The sequence below is a fragment of the Prunus dulcis genome, chromosome 2 (genome assembly GCF_902201215.1).
Source record: "Prunus dulcis chromosome 2, ALMONDv2, whole genome shotgun sequence".
Taxonomy (NCBI): domain Eukaryota; kingdom Viridiplantae; phylum Streptophyta; class Magnoliopsida; order Rosales; family Rosaceae; genus Prunus; species Prunus dulcis.
The window spans coordinates 486550-504157 of record NC_047651.1 but is presented as its reverse complement, the minus strand read 5'-3'; the positions used below and the strand labels follow the sequence as shown (position 1 = coordinate 504157).

The 17608-nt window shown below is 35.2% G+C and overlaps 1 protein-coding gene and 1 pseudogene across 2 annotated transcripts; one reads left to right on the top strand and one right to left on the bottom strand.

The window, feature by feature from the left end:
- Positions 1 to 4766: 4766 nt before the first annotated feature.
- On the top strand, positions 4767 to 11094 carry LOC117618728 (annotated as a pseudogene). Its single transcript, XR_004584488.1, has 9 exons — positions 4767 to 5203; positions 7598 to 7866; positions 7975 to 8212; positions 8388 to 8708; positions 8847 to 8932; positions 9102 to 9211; positions 9363 to 9664; positions 9807 to 10073; positions 10245 to 11094. The product of XR_004584488.1 is annotated as a linoleate 13S-lipoxygenase 2-1, chloroplastic-like (transcript).
- A 920-nt stretch (positions 11095 to 12014) lies between these two features.
- Positions 12015 to 16243, bottom strand: LOC117618729 (O-fucosyltransferase 20-like). The gene is made up of 6 exons (XM_034348435.1): positions 15291 to 16243; positions 14965 to 15133; positions 14232 to 14321; positions 13723 to 14006; positions 13340 to 13598; positions 12015 to 12772 (listed from the first exon to the last, which is right to left on the bottom strand). Exons 1-6 carry the CDS (start codon positions 15977 to 15979, stop codon positions 12536 to 12538), a joined length of 1728 nt encoding a protein of 575 aa, XP_034204326.1. The 5' UTR covers positions 15980 to 16243; the 3' UTR covers positions 12015 to 12535.
- Between the last annotated feature and the right edge of the window lie 1365 nt (positions 16244 to 17608).

The window sequence follows — 17608 nt, the reverse complement described above, 5'->3', positions numbered from 1 at the left end:
TTCATTGCCTTTCACCGCCCATAGATGCTCCATCAAGTGAACTTGACGCATTTCATGAATATACGAAGATTGCATCTCTGTATATCGATCTATCATTCGGGTCATCAAATGACCATCCCTCACCAACGGTTCCGGCTCAAACGGTTCTCCATTTGGCCCCATAGGCCTTTCATAAATCCGTGTCAAATCCGTGTCAAAGCCCCATTTGGCCCCAGCAGCATCACACTTTTGAACAAAGTATGCATCATAATTGCAAATATCATGCATAACTTTATTGAACAAATGAGGTTGCATTCTAAATCGCCTTCGAAAATCAACATCAGAGTACAAAGAAGTTGGGATAAAATAATCTTCCAAAAAATTCTTACCCTGAGAATGCCTATGTCTTTCCACATTCTGGCGGCGGCCGACTTGTGAACCACAGCGGCGACCTTGGTTCTCTTCTTCTTGCAAAGCCACTGCTATGAGAACTTGCTCATCGACTTGTCTCTGCAACTCATTGACTTCATCTGCTCTACGGTTTCTCTCATTTGTTTCTCTCTCTTGCCTCTCCAAGCATCTCCTAAATTCTTCCATTGAGAATGAATGAAGTATGAATTCTAAACTCTGAGAAATGAAAATATAGAAAGATGTGGTGTGAGAGGTATGAGCTGAGACTCTGGTTTTATAGAAAATTTTGGCAAGATAGACATGCCACGTGGCTTGATTTTATTGGATGAAAATCTTATCTGAAATTTGAAATTCATCCCAAATTTGAACCCTAATTTGTATGAAATTTGAATTTTGAAATTCATCCGAAATTTGAACCCAAATTTATCTGAAATTTGAATTTTGAAATTCATCCGAAATTTGAACCCAAATTTATCTGAAATTTGAACCCAAATTTATCTGAATTTTGAATTTTGAAATTCATTCGAAATTTGAACCCAAAAATTTATCTGAAATTTGAACTTTGAAATTAATCCGAAATTTGAATCCAAATATCTTATTCGAAAATTTTATCTGATTATGAATAGTCTTGACAAGTAGGAATCTGAAAATCTTATATGAAAATATTACCCAAATTAATTATTTTCATTAAAAATAGGAGGAAAAAACAAAAAAATGAATAGTAATTGCCCTTAGCTAAGGCAACGGGTGGAGACACAATTTACTATTGGTAAGGGCAACCACTATTCACGTGAATAGTAGTTGCCCTAGCTCCACTCTTGCCATGGCTAAGGGCAAATGGGTGAAGTTGCTCTTATGGCTATCCGTTTAAATATTCAAAAAAATGAAACTTTTATTAAAGGTAACATAATAAATGCAAAAAGGTTGTAACTCAAGTGATTAAGTGTGTTATCCTTGCACTCAATATTTTGTGTTCGATTCCCTCTTTTCTCAAACTTGTATAAAATAAAATTTAAAATTTAAAAAGTAATAATGAATCTAACCAAAAAAATCCAAGTATTTATAAAATTTAATTTTTTTATTAAAAAAAAAAAAAGCAAAAATGAAGGTACGATGAGTAATTTTTGTTTTAATTGTGAAATTCATGATCATGTTCAATTTTAAACTCTAAACCATAAATCCTATCATTAACATGATTAAATTTGGAAGCAAGCACATTCAGCCAAAACCAGAAGGATGATTTATAGGGTTTGTTGCAAATAATACACACGATAGTCTAAATTATTCTAAATTAATCTAATATATAAGAATGGAAATTTGAACTTGAGTATAAGAAGAAGAGGTGCCTTGATTTAATATATCCGTACTTTTAAATTCTGAAAGTCTTTAGAAGTTGGAATTTCATACCCCTTAAGATGCTACAAAGATATTGCGTAATGCACCAACTTTTAATATTCTCGACAAGGAAATCATGCTCTTCTCATTATTGGAGAGATGTTTGCTCAAACACTCTTCGATAGGTTGGCTACGCATGCTTAGTAGAGGGAGGATGCATCTTCATGGTTTTGGGACCCTCCATAAACCATTGCTTATGTAATTCTTATCTCTTAATAAAGATCGCTTTCTCTCAAAAAATAAAATAAAGAAGCCAGCAATCATGATATGAAGACTAGCAATCTTTATATTCAAGCCCAAAAGCTTTGTCTTTTATTAGGTTTAAGCCAAGTCTTTTTTTTAATATATATTAAATATAAACCCATATTATTAATATCTTGTTTTGTATGCCCATTTTTCCTTTTAAAAAATTTATGGTTGTATTATAATATGAAGACTATAGTAATAGTATTGGGCATATGGAAAATTCTACAGTCCTTTGGTGTATGTGTCCGCCAAAGGATATGGGCCCTTAGATTGAGATTAATGGGATATGGACAAAACTACACCTTTAGTATGAAAAATCGGAAAACCTAGTAGTCGGGGTAAAAAAGATTGATCAGTGTAATAGTTTGGAGTATTTATTCTCTCAAGTAAAGTTTTAAATTCGAGTCCTAGCATCTATGTTGTATGTGTGAGTTTAATATGTTATTGCCTATTTCAATAAAAAATTTCCTTTAAAAAAAATAAAAAAATAAAAACAGTTAAGGAATAGTATGAAGATCAACTTAAGCTTATTATTTTATTACTCAGCACATTGTTCAACTGGGATTGGTGGTTGAATTAATAATAAATAAAAGGTGAACGTGGTTCTTGCTTTCAATGTTCCGATATTATTTTCCACTAGTCCATGGATCCTTTCTTAATGTCAACTTCAAACTACACCAAGGTTGTACGTAAGTAATAAAATAATATTTTACATCTTTGTTTTGCACTTACCTATTTGACATGTTTGTCTTGCAGCTCTATGTTTTATGTTCAAATCAACAGAAAATAATAATAATAAATATATAATAATACTAAAAAAGCTAAACAAAAGCACGTATAGCAATTTTACTATTTTAAAGATTATGACTTAACCCGGAGCAAATAGCCATTTATATATTCAATGATTGAATTAGAAACTTTTTCCAAAAAAAATTATTGAAATTGAAACGGCTTAAAGGTAGAAGTGGTTATTTATACTATATCTTGTTTTGGAGTGATTTTAGATAGGTAAAAAAACATTTTTATGGATAATCACTTCAAGTGGTTTTAAATGATTTTATGGAGAAATACATCGGAAATGTTTATGCCTAGAATCACTTAGTGCCTATTTGGCATTACTTATTTGGTGTGATAAGTGATTTTAAAAAAAAATTAGGAAGCCCAACCAGTTTGGTAAACTATGATAAAATAATTTATTGTTAAAAATTGATGTGAGAGAAAGCTATAAGGGAAAGTAGCTAATGAGGTGCTTTCATTTTCTAATTATGCAGAAATCAATTTTGAAGAGGTGTTGTGTTTAATAATTATATAGCAATCATTTTCTGATAATGGGGAAATTAATACCAACTATACTTTTAACAAAAATTTTACTAAACGCCAAACCGCTTTCTCTCACACTGACAATGATTATTTTCACAGCACAGCAATGCCAAACTGACCCTTAAAGTCACTTAAAATGATTATATGAAAAAGCACATAAGAGATGGTTCTCCTAAGTACTAATTATGGAATATTGAGAATCATTCCCAAACCAGTACTATATCTCTGGTTATTAATAGGTTGTTAGTTTAATTGGCTCAAATTTTTGGTGTGCTCCAGTGATCACGAGTTCAATTCCTTATGATACCCGTGTATGTGTGAATTTTCTCTTTAAATTTTTTAAAAAAAAACCTTTTGGAGATCAAAGATAATTCTATAGAATTGAATTCCAATCACATGCACAAATAGAACGATAATATAATTGGCATTACTTCCTTGTATATATCTAATAATTTTTATGGACGAAAACCGTTTTTTATCACATCCACATTTTGGCACGATAATACTGCCACGCCAAGAGACGGGATATATTCTAATTTCACCATGTGACTAAATGGTGGTGCGTATGTACAACTCATAACCTTACAATTGTCAACTTTCTCCTCGGTTTTTCTCTTTATAATATTTGTTTTCTGTATCTAAACTTTGCATGTCACTCCCGACTTTTTAATTTATTGGCATTTAAGTAATTAGCATTCTTCAACATTTACAAAGGAAACAAAAAAAAAAAAAAAGGATAGTGGGGGCATGAGATTTTTTTTTTTTGTTGTGAAAAATGGAAAAGGCGTACGAGCATGGGCACACTCACAGTTTCTATATTTAATTGCTTCCAAAAACACACTGATTTTTTGTCCTGTTTATTTTAAAAAGATTATCAATACTTCGGATTCAACAAATACACTACCATAATCAATTGATCTAATTCATATTTATTGAGAAAATGAGATGATAACTTGATAAGAATCTTCCGGAAATGAAATTGAAAGATGTATAACGACAGTACCTTCCCGTCAATTTCAATTGCAGAAGGCAAAAATATTAATGTGTCCAATCTTAAACCCTTGGATTACTTAGATGCTCCAGATTTTACAAAATACAAACAACAACAAAACACTCACAACCCTTTTCCCGTTTATCTTGAGTGAGACTATTTGAAAAAGCCCTTCTCCCTCTTCCTTCCGCTAAGGCATTAAGGGATGCCATGTGAATGTGAAAAAAGAATCATGGAACGGAGGGGACCAATTAGTTACCGCTACTTTGTAGTATTCTTTTAATCCTTGATAAGACCAATCGTTTTCTTTTCTCCTCCCTAGCTAGATCCAGACATGTGCACCATGTTTTACAACACATTACTCTCTCTCTCTCTCTCTCTCTCTCTCTCTCTCTATATATATATATATATAAATGTCTACAAATGCACGGACATTCTAGCAATAGAAAAGGCAGAGAAACATGATGAACTCTCAGCTGCAAAAACTCAACCATGCTCCATCCTTCTCTCTCTTACCAATATCCTCCATTCATTCCAATTATCTGATCAGGCATGGAAGCCCCTCTCTCATCAACATCCTTCCACGCCATCCTGTCCGTCAAAATGATCATAATAAGAAAACGTCCTCCTCCTGCGTGGTGATCCGTGCTAGTTCTGGTGAGCGCGGATCATCTGCAGCAGTGTCCACGGTGACCACAACTATAACCTCAACAGAGAACAAGGCAGTTAGTGTGAAGGCTGTGGTTACAGTGCAGGCAGCAGGGTTCCTCTCCAGCATACTGACTCGGCCTCTCGATGAAATTACCGATTTGCTCGGCAAAACACTTCTTTTGGAGCTTGTTAGCGCCGAGCTTGACTCCAGTAAGCACTACTAATTTATTCACTTCATTCAATAAAAAATAAAAAATAAAAAAGAATTTTTTTCGATATTTATTGTCATTCATGAAATTTAAACTCAAAATTTTCTCGAACCACCTGAGATATGCCAAATAAAAAACTAGTTTTTTTTAATTTTAAAAAATAAATATTAATTATTTGTTTGATAACTATTTCATTTTCACTGTTTTTAAGAACTTAAAACATATTTGCCGTTTTCAGTTTTCAAAATCACCCTATTTTCCAAAACAACTTGGAAGTATTTTTAGTTTTCATTTTCATTATTTTTCCCTCCATTTTTTTTTTCACCAATATACCAAGCAAAAGACTAGTTCTAACTAGTTTTTATTTTTTATTTTTTAATTTCAGAAAAGAGAACATTAAGGACCTGTTTGGTATTCAACTTGAATTCAATTTTTTAAACTCAAAAACAAAATTTGAGTCCAAAACAAATAAAACCTGTTTGGTAGCCCTATTTTTAAAAACTCAAGCTCAAGAACAACTAGAAATCACCCCAATTATTAAAAACAAAAAATATCTGTTTTTTCAATTTTTTTCTAATAACCCACAAGTTCTCAAATTTTAAAAATTTGAAAACAGTTTTCAAGTTGCATACCAAACAAGTTTTTGAATCTTAAAAGTATATTTAAGAACTTCTTATTTTTAAGAAAAATCAAAGTTTTTGAGTTTTTTATTTGAATAGGATACCAAACTCCCCCCTAAGTTTTTTGGGCCAGTGTAGCCTTAATTAACTACGCATAGATTTAGATGAGCACAAATTTTATTTTTATTCCATTTTGCATATACAAAAATCATTTACAGTTACATTTTTCTTTGTTTGTTATAAGAGTAATAATAATTAGCTGTTCATTATTCCTTGGGTCTTTGAGAGCCAAAAGTCTGACAGCCCCTTATTAAAAAAATACCCTTTTTTTTAAAATTAAAAAGAAAATATCTTTGGCATAGATTCGCATTTGATTGCACTAGAATTTTGGTGTACTTCCAAGTGTTTTAAATTTTAGTATACTTTTAAATTGTTCAAATTTTGGTGTACTTCCCAGTGGTCTTAAGTCCCCCGAGCCCCTCTCCCTCCCAACTTTGACAACAACCAAAAGACCTAGTCTAATTACAGCTAGATCTGAAACATAATTGCCAAAAGCAAATTAATCAGTTTGCCCAAAGCGTTTTATCAACAGTTAAGTGAGTAACTTTTTTTGTTAACCACCGACAGTAAAATATGTCTTTTTTTGTTGACTCCCCATTTGCTCTCTCCCACATCCCTCATTTTCTCTTTCTGCAGTAACATTCTTATGCTAATTTACTTCACTATTGGCTAGGCTACCTGTGTGAACTATTTTTCTTAACCAAAGAGAGTAAGAATCTACTACGCTATTCTTCAATCAAATATGTACTCACAAGGGGTGGAAATTCGACGACACCAATGAATTGATCGAAATCCCCCAAATATTTATGCACGTCACTTCGTACGGTAAAAAAATCATGTTAAATTCGAGTCAACTCATCAACCTGTTTACCAATCCGTTCAACCCAATTAATAAACAAATCGTGTCAATCCTTTTACAATTTGTCACATTTGAAGTTTTTTTTTATTTTTTATTTTTATTGGGGGATCAAAGAGAGAAATTCATTCAAACATTGGAACAAAGATTACAAACACCAATAATGATTGTCTTAACAAAAAAGCCACTAGGAAAGCCCTAAGAGTGGCCTCATTAAGGTGTTTAATTTGTTAGTTTATATTTTACAAGGTTAAAATATTCTTTTTAACATTAAATTTGTTTTTTGGTATATTACTTCAGTAATATCATAAGTTTTTTTTTCCACACAAAAAATATTGAGAGAGAGGATAATCGAACCTAGGACTTAGGATGTATGATAAATACTCTTAATCATTTGAGCTACAAGTCCCTTATATATTATCATAAGTTTTTTATTATATACGAATAACATTATTGATAAGATTAATATTTAATATATTAAATGAGTTAAAATATATTTTTTAGTACATGACTTTTTTTGGTCAACTTTTAGTCCATGAGTTTAAATATGTTAAATAGGTTAAGCCGCTTAAACGGGTTAGTAGGATGATTTAAGTAACATGAGTTGGAAATTTATGACCCATCTAATGCATCGGGATAACTCAAAGGGGACATGACACCGTGACACAACATGTTGCCACCCTACTGTATAGTATAACTTTTTATTATTATTTTTTTCACAACCCATATTGTTCGATTAATTTTATATCAAAATAAAGTAACGCTGGAAGAATTTGATGTTTATGATTAACCAATAAAGAATTTTGGAAATACTGATTAATTTACTGATTATATATTTGTAAAATGGATTTTCTTGTAGAGACGGGTTTGGAGAAGGACAGGATCAAGGGGTATGCGCACAAAGCCAGCCACAATGATGATGATGTGATATATGAGAGTAATTTCACAATCCCAGCAGGTTTTGGAGAGGTTGGAGCAATTGAGGTAGAGAATGAGCACCACAAGGAGATCTTCATCAAGACCATCGACCTCCAGGGCTTCCCAAATGGCTCTGTTAATGTTCCATGCAATTCTTGGGTTCATGCCAAGTTTGACAATCCACAGAAGAGAATCTTTTTCACTAACAAGGTTTACATCCTTAATACTTTCTTTAATTTCTAGTAATTACACCTTCTTAAACTTACTTATACTTCAATCTTATGTGTGTTCATTTATTTTATGTGAACAATGGAGCAGTCTTACATACCATCAGAGACACCAAGTGGGTTGAAGAGGCTAAGAGAACTAGAGCTGGAAAATTTGCGAGGAAATGGAGAGGGTGAAAGAAAAACATCCGATAGGATTTACGATTATGACACATACAATGATCTTGGAGATCCTGATAGCAAAGAGGAACTGGCTAGGCCTGTCCTTGGCAGCAAAGAACATCCATATCCCAGGCGCTGCAGAACAGGACGGCCACGCACCAAAAAAGGTAACCAAATTCCCCAAATAACTATGCGCTTAATGTTTTTGAAAATGGAATATGTCTACTTTAACTATATGAACCATTTGTTTATTTGGTATGTTGCTTAAGCATGTGTAGTTGTATGGTTGAGAAACTATTAGAGCTATGCGATTAACTGTATCATATTGTTATGTCAATGCAGACCCCTTATCAGAAAAAAGAAGCAGCAGTGTGTATGTACCAAGAGATGAAGCATTTGCAGAGGTCAAAGAACTCACATTTGCAGGAAAGACCCTGAAATCTGTGCTGCACGCGTTGCTCCCTTCGCTTGAGACAGCGCTTCTTAATCCAGAATTAGGATTTCCATACTTCACAGCCATTGATTCACTGTTCAATGAAGGAGTCACATTGCCTAAGCCAAAAACTAGTGGGTTTTTTCAGACAATCATCCCAAGGCTCGTCAAGACCATTACTGATGGGGGAGACGATCTTTTGCTCTTCGAGACCCCCGAAATAATTGACCGTATGCCTTCCTCCTCTCTCTCTCTCTCTCTCTCTCTCTCTCTCTCTCTCTCTGTGTACATGTCTGTGTCCTCTTTTAAGTAAGAGAAAAATACCACATTGTCTTTGTCCTTTTGATTAAGGTAATCGTCTTCTACAGGTGATAAGTTTGCTTGGTTTAGAGATGAAGAATTTTCTCGGCAAACTCTAGCTGGTCTTAATCCATACAGTATAGAACTTGTCACGGTATGCTTTCTTATACATACAAGTACAACTCTTTCTCTTCAGTAAGAAAATCAAACTTCTACGTTCCCTTCCTCCCGTCCATCTTCCTTGTTGGTCAAGTAATTACGGTGTTTAATAGCATATCTTGTTTTCTCTTGTGGTGCTAAATTCTGTATTTTTATACCTGCAGGAGTGGCCATTGAAGAGTAAACTTGACCCTGAGATTTACGGCCCACCTGAATCATTGATTACAACAGAACTGGTGGAGAAAGAGATCAAGGTTGTATGACTGTCGATGAGGTAACACGAAATAGACACCAACTCTCCTATATTTTTCTTATTGTACACCTTTAAACTGGACGAAAATTTTCCCCCATTGATGCATATAACTTGAAATCGTGTAAACTGTGTGTGTCCTTGTGCACGCCAATTGCTTGAACTTGAAATGCAGGCTTTAAAAAGAAAGAAGATGTTTATTTTGGATTACCATGATCTTTACATGCCTTATGTGAACAAAGTAAGAGAGATTGAAGGAACCACACTGTATGGTTCTCGGACACTACTCTTCCTCACCGAGGATGGGACGCTGAGGCCTGTTGCCATTGAACTCACTCGACCACCGGTTGGTGACAAGCCACAATGGAAGCAAGTGTTCACCCCAACATGGGATGCCACCGGTTGCTGGCTGTGGAGGCTCGCTAAAGCCCATGTTTGTGCTCATGATGCTGGCTATCATCAGCTTGTCATCCACTGGTAAGCATATCTGTGCCCAAGTGGTGCTTCTAGCTCATGCCTTCAGTTCAAGCAAGAATCTACTCTAATGGGGATTTGAAAAGTAGCAAGTATGTCAGTGTTGCATGGTTGGTAACATGTTTGCACTGTTATATTTTCACAGGCTGAGGACTCATTGTGCTACAGAGCCATACATAATTGCAGCTAATCGACAATTAAGTGCAATGCATCCTATCTATAGACTTCTGCATCCTCATTTTCGGTATACAATGGAAATCAATGCTCTTGCTAGAGAAAGCCTCATCAATGCAGGTGGAATCATCGAGGGCTGCTTCTCACCTGAAAAGTACTCCATTGAGCTCAGTTCTGCTGCTTATGACCAGCTCTGGCGCTTTGACATGGAAGCTTTGCCAGCTGATCTCATCAGAAGGTATTTCACATGATACGACTAATATAAGATTCATCCAAACCATGTGTTGTTGCAGGCAACTTTTTTTATAACGAAGAATGCAATCTAGTTGCTACCAATCTTAAAAGACAAAAACTTCATTTGAAACGCCATGGAAGTTCATCGGCTAATTACTGTTTGCTTTAATTTCAGGGGAATGGCAGTTGAGGATCCTACAGCTGAGCATGGTTTGAAGCTAACAATTGAAGACTACCCATTTGCAAATGACGGTCTCATTCTTTGGGATGCCATTAAGGAGTGGGTGGGTGACTATGTAAACCACTACTATCCAGACCCAACTCTTGTTGAGTCTGATACGGAGCTTCAAGGTTGGTGGACAGAAGTTAGGACAAAAGGACATGCAGACAAGAAAGATGAGCCATGGTGGCCTGTTTTGAAAACCCCAGAAAATCTAATTCACATTTTGACAACCATTATTTGGGTAACAGCTGGGCATCATGCAGCTGTGAACTTTGGACAGTACATGTATGCTGGATACTTCCCAAACAAGCCTACAATCGCACGTACCAATATGCCAACTGAAGATCCGTCTGAGGAGTTTTTCGAGAACTTTTTGAAGAAACCCGAAATGGCACTGCTGATGTGCTTCCCCTCACAGATTCAAGCAACAAAAGTGATGGCTGTCTTGGATGTGTTATCTAATCATTCACCGGATGAGGAGTATCTTGGTGAGAAACTGGAGTCATCCTGGGCTGAAAATCCTGTGATAAATGCTGCATTCGAGCGGTTCAATGGAAATTTGAAGAGGCTGGAAGGAATTATTGATGAGAGGAATACCAACTTGAAACTGAAAAACAGAGTTGGAGCAGGTGTTGTTCCATATGAGCTTTTGAAGCCATTCTCAGCACCTGGGGTCACAGGAATGGGAGTTCCTAACAGCATCTCCATCTAAATTTGATGTTGATGCTCTAAAAATTGTAAGAGTACTTGGCTCTTAATAAATGAATGAATAACATGGGTTGCCTAAAAGTTCTGTTCAAAACTATTTTCGTTCCATCCCACTCTTGTTCCACTCAACTTGAAGTCATCAGATAATTTGTTGAGTGGAAGAAGTAAAATGTTAATGGGACTAGAGACCATATGAAAGTGAATAAAATAAAATTGGAAATTGCATTTGGTAAGATAAATAAGGATAGATAATTATAATACAAAGAAGAACTGGACCTTCGGAGCAATTAAACAAATAAAGTCTCTGTATGGAAAAGAGATTTGAAAATGCAATAGTAAATACTGAGTTGCATGATTCAGCCTGTGGAAATCCAATAGCAAATAATGAGTTACATGATTCAGTGGAGAAATGTCTAAATTTCTATATGTAGCTTGGATTTCAAATATCTGCCATCTCACACTCCAATACCTTTGCCCCGAGTACACCCATGACCCTGCCTATCTAGAACACTTTTGACAACTATTTGATAGTCAGCCTATAAGTTGGTTCGATTCAGTTTAGTTCTCATGTACAGTTGATACTATTGTTAATAGTAAGCGTGGATCTGAGACATTACGTGCATTCATAATGTGTCTGTCACAATTTGTATGATTTTGCCTCAAATAAATATTTCTACTTACCTTGAACTCTCACCAAGCTCTAGGGATGGAACTTCTCTGACTGCCTCCTCCAGAACTCCCCTGACGTGATAATAAAGTGTGAATACATTTGGAATTCATGTAAGGGGATCCCTCCGCTAGCAGCTTACATGTGAGAAAGAGAACTGTTAAAGGTCTACATGTGACAGTTTAATTCCCAAATCAGGTCAATATCAGGAAAGTGGGTTATGAAAAATTGCTTCTTTGATTTATCAATTAAGGTAAATAAATATAGTGAATTTTGCAAAATCAATGTACAGAGAGCATTACAAGAAAATTGAACCTGCTGCAATTGCGGCATGAAGAACCAGCACATGTGCTTAACTCCAACATGATGGGAGCTTGCAAAAAATATATATGTATTATTACTGGAAATATGCTTATTTACATGCTTGTTCTATAAATTATAATACATCGATGTAGCACAATAAATGAACGAAACCAAAATGGGGAAAATCTATCCTAAAAGAATATTTCCTATAAAGAATTAAAGAATTAGGGGACCTTCTTCGCCTTCTGCCAGCTGCTTATGAAAGTCCCAAAGCAAATCCAGGGGACAGGGAAGCTTCACAGAGTTTTTCTTTCCACAGAACCATATACTGTATCATCTTATAAGCATCCATTTGTCTTCCTCACTTGAATGTGCCCACAAAGGAAGGAGTGTGAAAGAAAAAATGTGAGCAAACTCACAAGTTGAGTGTGATGCTGTTGCTCTTAAAAACTGGCCATCCAAAGAACCATCATTGCCCTGCAGAAACCTTTCCAGCGGGCTCAAATTCAAGGGATTTTCTGAGAAGTTTCAATTTGTCAATGAAGCAGGCCATTGCAGAGTTAACTCACAGATACGAATGAGTACGAGAATCATTGCACATACACTCGGGAACAGGATACTTTGTGACATCTTTTCCAGCTCTGCTAGTCCTGAGGTCTGGCTGCCCTAATGAATCTTTGTGCAATTCCTTTATGATCCTATTGAACTCTGCTTCCGGGAGAGAAGAGTTCAGAAAATATGGAAGCATATGCCTTTTGTCTGGAGTTATATACTTTTTGTGGCCAGCATAGGCACGGTAGCCCTGAAAGAAAATACAAATCTTGGTGTAAGAGAAGTCCCCAGCAAATTAAGCAACCATCATGTGTAAAGAACTACTCATATGACATTTTCATATTATTTGTCTTCCCAGCATATTTCTTTAACACAATTTTCTTTTTTCTATTAGCTGTATACATCCTATATTCTGTAAGTTTTTCCAAATGGAAAAGGCAGAAGTGACAATAATAGTAATTCATGACAAGGCCCCAATGGCACATCTCTTTTTTCTTATTCCAGGCTGTTTTACCTCTCAAGAATTTTACGCATGCACAAAAACTTTTTTCATAGTATCTGTATTATATGTTCCTCAAATATTTTCTAGAAAATACAAAGGTACTCAGTCCAAATGTGTACGTTTGCCCCACTTCAACTCATGATTTCATTTAACAATGTCAGATCAGTTCCGCAAGTATCCTTAAGTATTTCATTCTTTTTCACTTTCTTTCAACTTGATTTACTTCAGTCATATTGTTGTGCTCTCTTGTACTTGTGAAGTATTTTATCTAGCATATATTACCTATCTGTTAAGACCAAAACAAATAAACTATACCTGGATAGCATGGCCCATATTTCCCCCATGAGACGGCATGAAGACATCACTATTCTCGGAAACTATATAATCAATGGCCGCCATGACAGAAGCTCTATTTGAAAAAGGTTCTAGTTCACCGGGCAAAGCAAGATCTTCCTTATTGTAAAAATGGGGAAATTCTCCAGTTAATGGCAGCAAGGCTTCTTTTCCACCAAATGGATTCCCTCCAGCCCAATATATTCTTGCATTTTTTGGTGCTCCTAGAGCTTTAAGCAACCTAAAACACAAAATTTTTCCTGTTATAAACCTCTCTGATACATAGAACAAATAGGATAATAGATATCAAATTGGTTTATGTTAAAATGCCTTAAAATAAATACATATTTGGCTAACATTCTTACCTGGTCACCTCCAAGGCATTCAAGGGGCAGAGACCTGCAAGTTTTCTTTCATGGTACGTCATGTTCGATCTTCCAGTTAGGAGCTCTGGCCGCTGTATCCTCTCATTGTTTACTATCTCATCATATTCAGGGCTCAAACCAGGAAGGCAACCAGTCCTCACCCATACATCCTTCTCCATTCTGAGATGAAGGGCAAGGTAAGGTCCCTTACTGCTCATCCTCTCTGCAAGCTTGTTACCAATTCCCAAAATTGGAGGAGCAAACCTCAATGCATGAAAGGCAACCTGATGTCAAACAAAGAAGAGATTAGAGTCAGCTGTCTCTAGAACTAGAACCTCCTTTCATTTCTGTAATCAAAATTACAGATTTATTCACGACTGATACAAATCTAAAGGCTGTCAATACAGTCGAAATGTAGTCAATTATTTTCCATCATACCAGGTAAAACAAAAAGAAACAAAGTCAGTTTGCATATACAAAGGAAATTAAAGACGTATTTCGCACATTACCTTGCATCGAAGTTTTTGAAGATCAGATGGAAGATCCTTAGAGAGTCTTGAATCCAAGCCTCTTAGAAGCAAAACCCCTTCTCTTTTAATCTGCAAAGAAAAAGAGGAATTAGCATAATTTGTAGTGCTGATTCGCATTCCACAGGAGATTTGTTCTAACCACACACGACAAGACAGATAATCATGAATAAAAAATCATGTTACTGAAATCAACAAACTCAAAATTATTATAATTTTTAGCATAAGATCAGAAAAACTTGCACTCGTCATTAGTTTTATATAGTTAAAATGATAGGCAGCACATGAGATTTATCTTTCCAAAACACCCATATTCAACTACTACAATTAGATAATTAAGTACAACATTTTAGGCATTGGATTGGACTGGACGGCTCTTCAATTGTGTGATCACAGCATGGTTAGAGTATAGTAGGAACAATAGTAAAAACTAAAAGATGAGAACAGCAGGTCGAAAGCCGACACTTGTGTAGGAACGCACCAGCAAAAACAAAGAACCAAACAAAACCAAACCGATTGTTTCACAAGGCCCACAAACAAGTTTAAGCTCCATACATAACAATCTAACAGCTGCCAAAGCATCTTTTCTCTCTTTCATATTTCCTTTATTCAAATGTTTTGAAAAACAACATAAATGTTTTGAAAAACAAAATCTTTTGAAAAACAACACGGTTGCTTAATTGAAAGCAAGCACAAAGACAGCAACGATTCTTACCCGCTTGAGATAACGTGACCGAATCCAATTAGGTGAAGCATGAAGGGGAGTCCGTTTCTCCTCCACCGGCCTTGTCATTATATGTGTCGATGGCAGTGAAGAAACTATACGAACATCATTGGCAAGAACTTTCTTGAAGTGCTCCAAATCAAAGATATCAGAAAATTCACTGCACCCATAAAATAAGACACAGAAATAAACTCTGAGTTCCTAAACAGTATAGCACAACAGAAATCAACCATAAACCAACAACAACAACAAAGCACAAACTCATTAAATGAAGATATCCTTTCAGTTAGGAAAATGTGAGTTGTAGCATTCTTTACCTTTCATCTCCCCAAATAACATTAACTTGCAAAATGGGAACAACCAAAGCTGCCCCAAGAATCCTAGCAATAACCACAGCATCAACAATCTGATTCCTTTGCTGGTTCATCCCACCAGAAACAACAACAATCAGATATTTTGTCTTATCCTTCACAATACCTACACTAGCTTTCTTATACTCATTGCTCAAGGCCAAGCACGGCCGATACCCCAAACCATCCGGTTGCTTCCAAAACTCACTTTTCTCAGCTTCTTCAACATCCACCTCTGATTTCAAATTCCCATTTGAAATCAAAGGCTGTGAATGGCTCACACTGTTGAAAACCTCAACTTGGTGACTGTTTTCACCATTTGAAGCAATAGCCATATGTGATTTTAAATACCCATTAGAGACCAAGGTCTGTAACTGAGTTGTGGTACATGGGTATGGAGAATATGGGATCAAAGGGTCAAGGTTGAATCCCAACTTCAGCATACCAAGAAAGCCAAAGAGAAACAGAAATAAAACCCAGAACTTTGGGCTCCTGTAGTTGGTGAACCAGCTCAAGTACCTGTTTTTACTCCTTGAAGATTTCTTAGGTGAAAGAAGGAGCGATTGCAGAGAAGATGATGACAAAGAATTGATTATCTGAGAAGGGACTGAAATGTAAGAAAGCTTATTAGTGTTGTTGTTCTTTGACTTGGCCATTGATAGGATAGGCTGAGAGCCAGAGAAGCTCTGTTCTTCTTCTTCAAAAGAAAGAAGGACAAAAAAAATTTGATCTTGTTTGCGTGTTTTCTGTATTTATGAGCTTCCTTTACTCTCTCTCATTGACCATTCAGAGGGAGAGAGAGAGAGATAATGGTCTGAAACAGGCGGCGGGAACACGGAAGTCTGAACGCGTTTACGTTTATTTATGAAAAGAAGAGGAAAGCTCTGTGTGTGCGTTTGTGTTGAGTTGAGTTGAGTGTGTATTGGGACAATTTTGTGAGCTTAAATTAAGAAGCTTCCGGTTTATTTATAGACACGTCTTAGTGGGATGTGAAGTAATAAATAATAATATTCTGTCCCTTTTCTTTTTCTTGGAGGAATCTGATAAACCATTTACTATTTTAGATCAAAATACCAACCAATGATCTTATACAATGTCATGTCTCTGTATTATGGTGCTTTACATGGCAATTCCAATACATGCCAGCTACCTACTTTCATTATTAATCTTTATTTTTATATTAAATTACTAATATCATGTAATTCATATCAATTATTATCTTCTATAGGCATGCCAATTATTATTTATTTATTTAATAGGCTTTTCAAGCCAGTTATGATTTGCATAATTTTACATTATAATTAAGATATCAACTATGACATAATGTGTGCAATTAATATCTTATATAAAGAGAGATAAAAGATAATATAAAGAATATCAACATTTGATATAGTGATAGTTGTTTCTATTTGATTGGAGTTGGTTTTAAGTTCGATTTAAATAGACGAGAGATTAATATCATTGTGGTAAGTTTGATTTCTAATTGTTTGTGGTAAGTTTGATTTTATTTGATATTTACTTTCTCAAAAGGGGAATGCTAGCTATATTTCTCATATGATTCTCATCTCAGTGAAGTGGTTTGATGATCGAAATCGCTTATCTTCAAAGCTTCCTTTTTAAGATCATATCTGATAATAAAAAATAATAAAAAATCAACCATAAATTTTTATGGTATGAGTAAGTTATCTTTAGATGAATTTAAGCAGTGCAATAATTTGAAGGGAGACTTTGGAAAAACCCAAAGGAGAGAGAAATTTTTAAAAAAAATCAAAATAAACAAAATTGCCCTTATTTATTTTTGGATTTCCTAAAGAATCCTTTATATTTACATGTCTTTGATTTGAAAGTTGAGAAATTTTTCTGTTTTTATTTTTAAAAATTTTAGCTTTTTTCAAAAATAATTTTTTTTTTTATAGCTAAAACCTAAATTTACTTAATTTTGTAGAATTATTCTTATTATTCTTACATATACATAGGTGGGTGGTTGGGTCAATAAATTTGAAAAGGATAGAATAGAATAGAATTATTAGGGGAGGGAGGTGGACAATGTCTTACAACTTACATCTCGAGGAGAATGCGTGTCGTGTTGTAGTGGAGCCAGCTGTCATAATAACATAAACAAATAAAATTCAGCAGAGAAGGCCACCATGTGACTCTTTCCCTCTCCCAAACCAACAGCCTGGGTTGGTTTCTGTCCCTCCCTCACGCCTAAAACTAGACCAATAGGATCGAGAGACATACACATTCTTCCACACAAACCCACCCAACTCCCAAAAAATATGGGC

What these genes read in the sequence shown, in the direction of transcription:
- LOC117618729 (XM_034348435.1), bottom strand. Translation starts at nt 15,979, where the DNA reads ATGGCCAAGTCAAAGAACAACAACACTAATAAGCTTTCTTACATTTCA. An exon ending in GTTATTTGGGGAGATGAAAG is followed by an intron (nt 15,134 to 15,290) that starts GTAAAGAATGCT and finishes TTATGGGTGCAG; the next exon opens with TGAATTTTCTGATATCTTTG. An exon ending in TTCAAAAACTTCGATGCAAG is followed by an intron (nt 14,007 to 14,231) that starts GTAATGTGCGAA and finishes GTTTGACATCAG; the next exon opens with GTTGCCTTTCATGCATTGAG.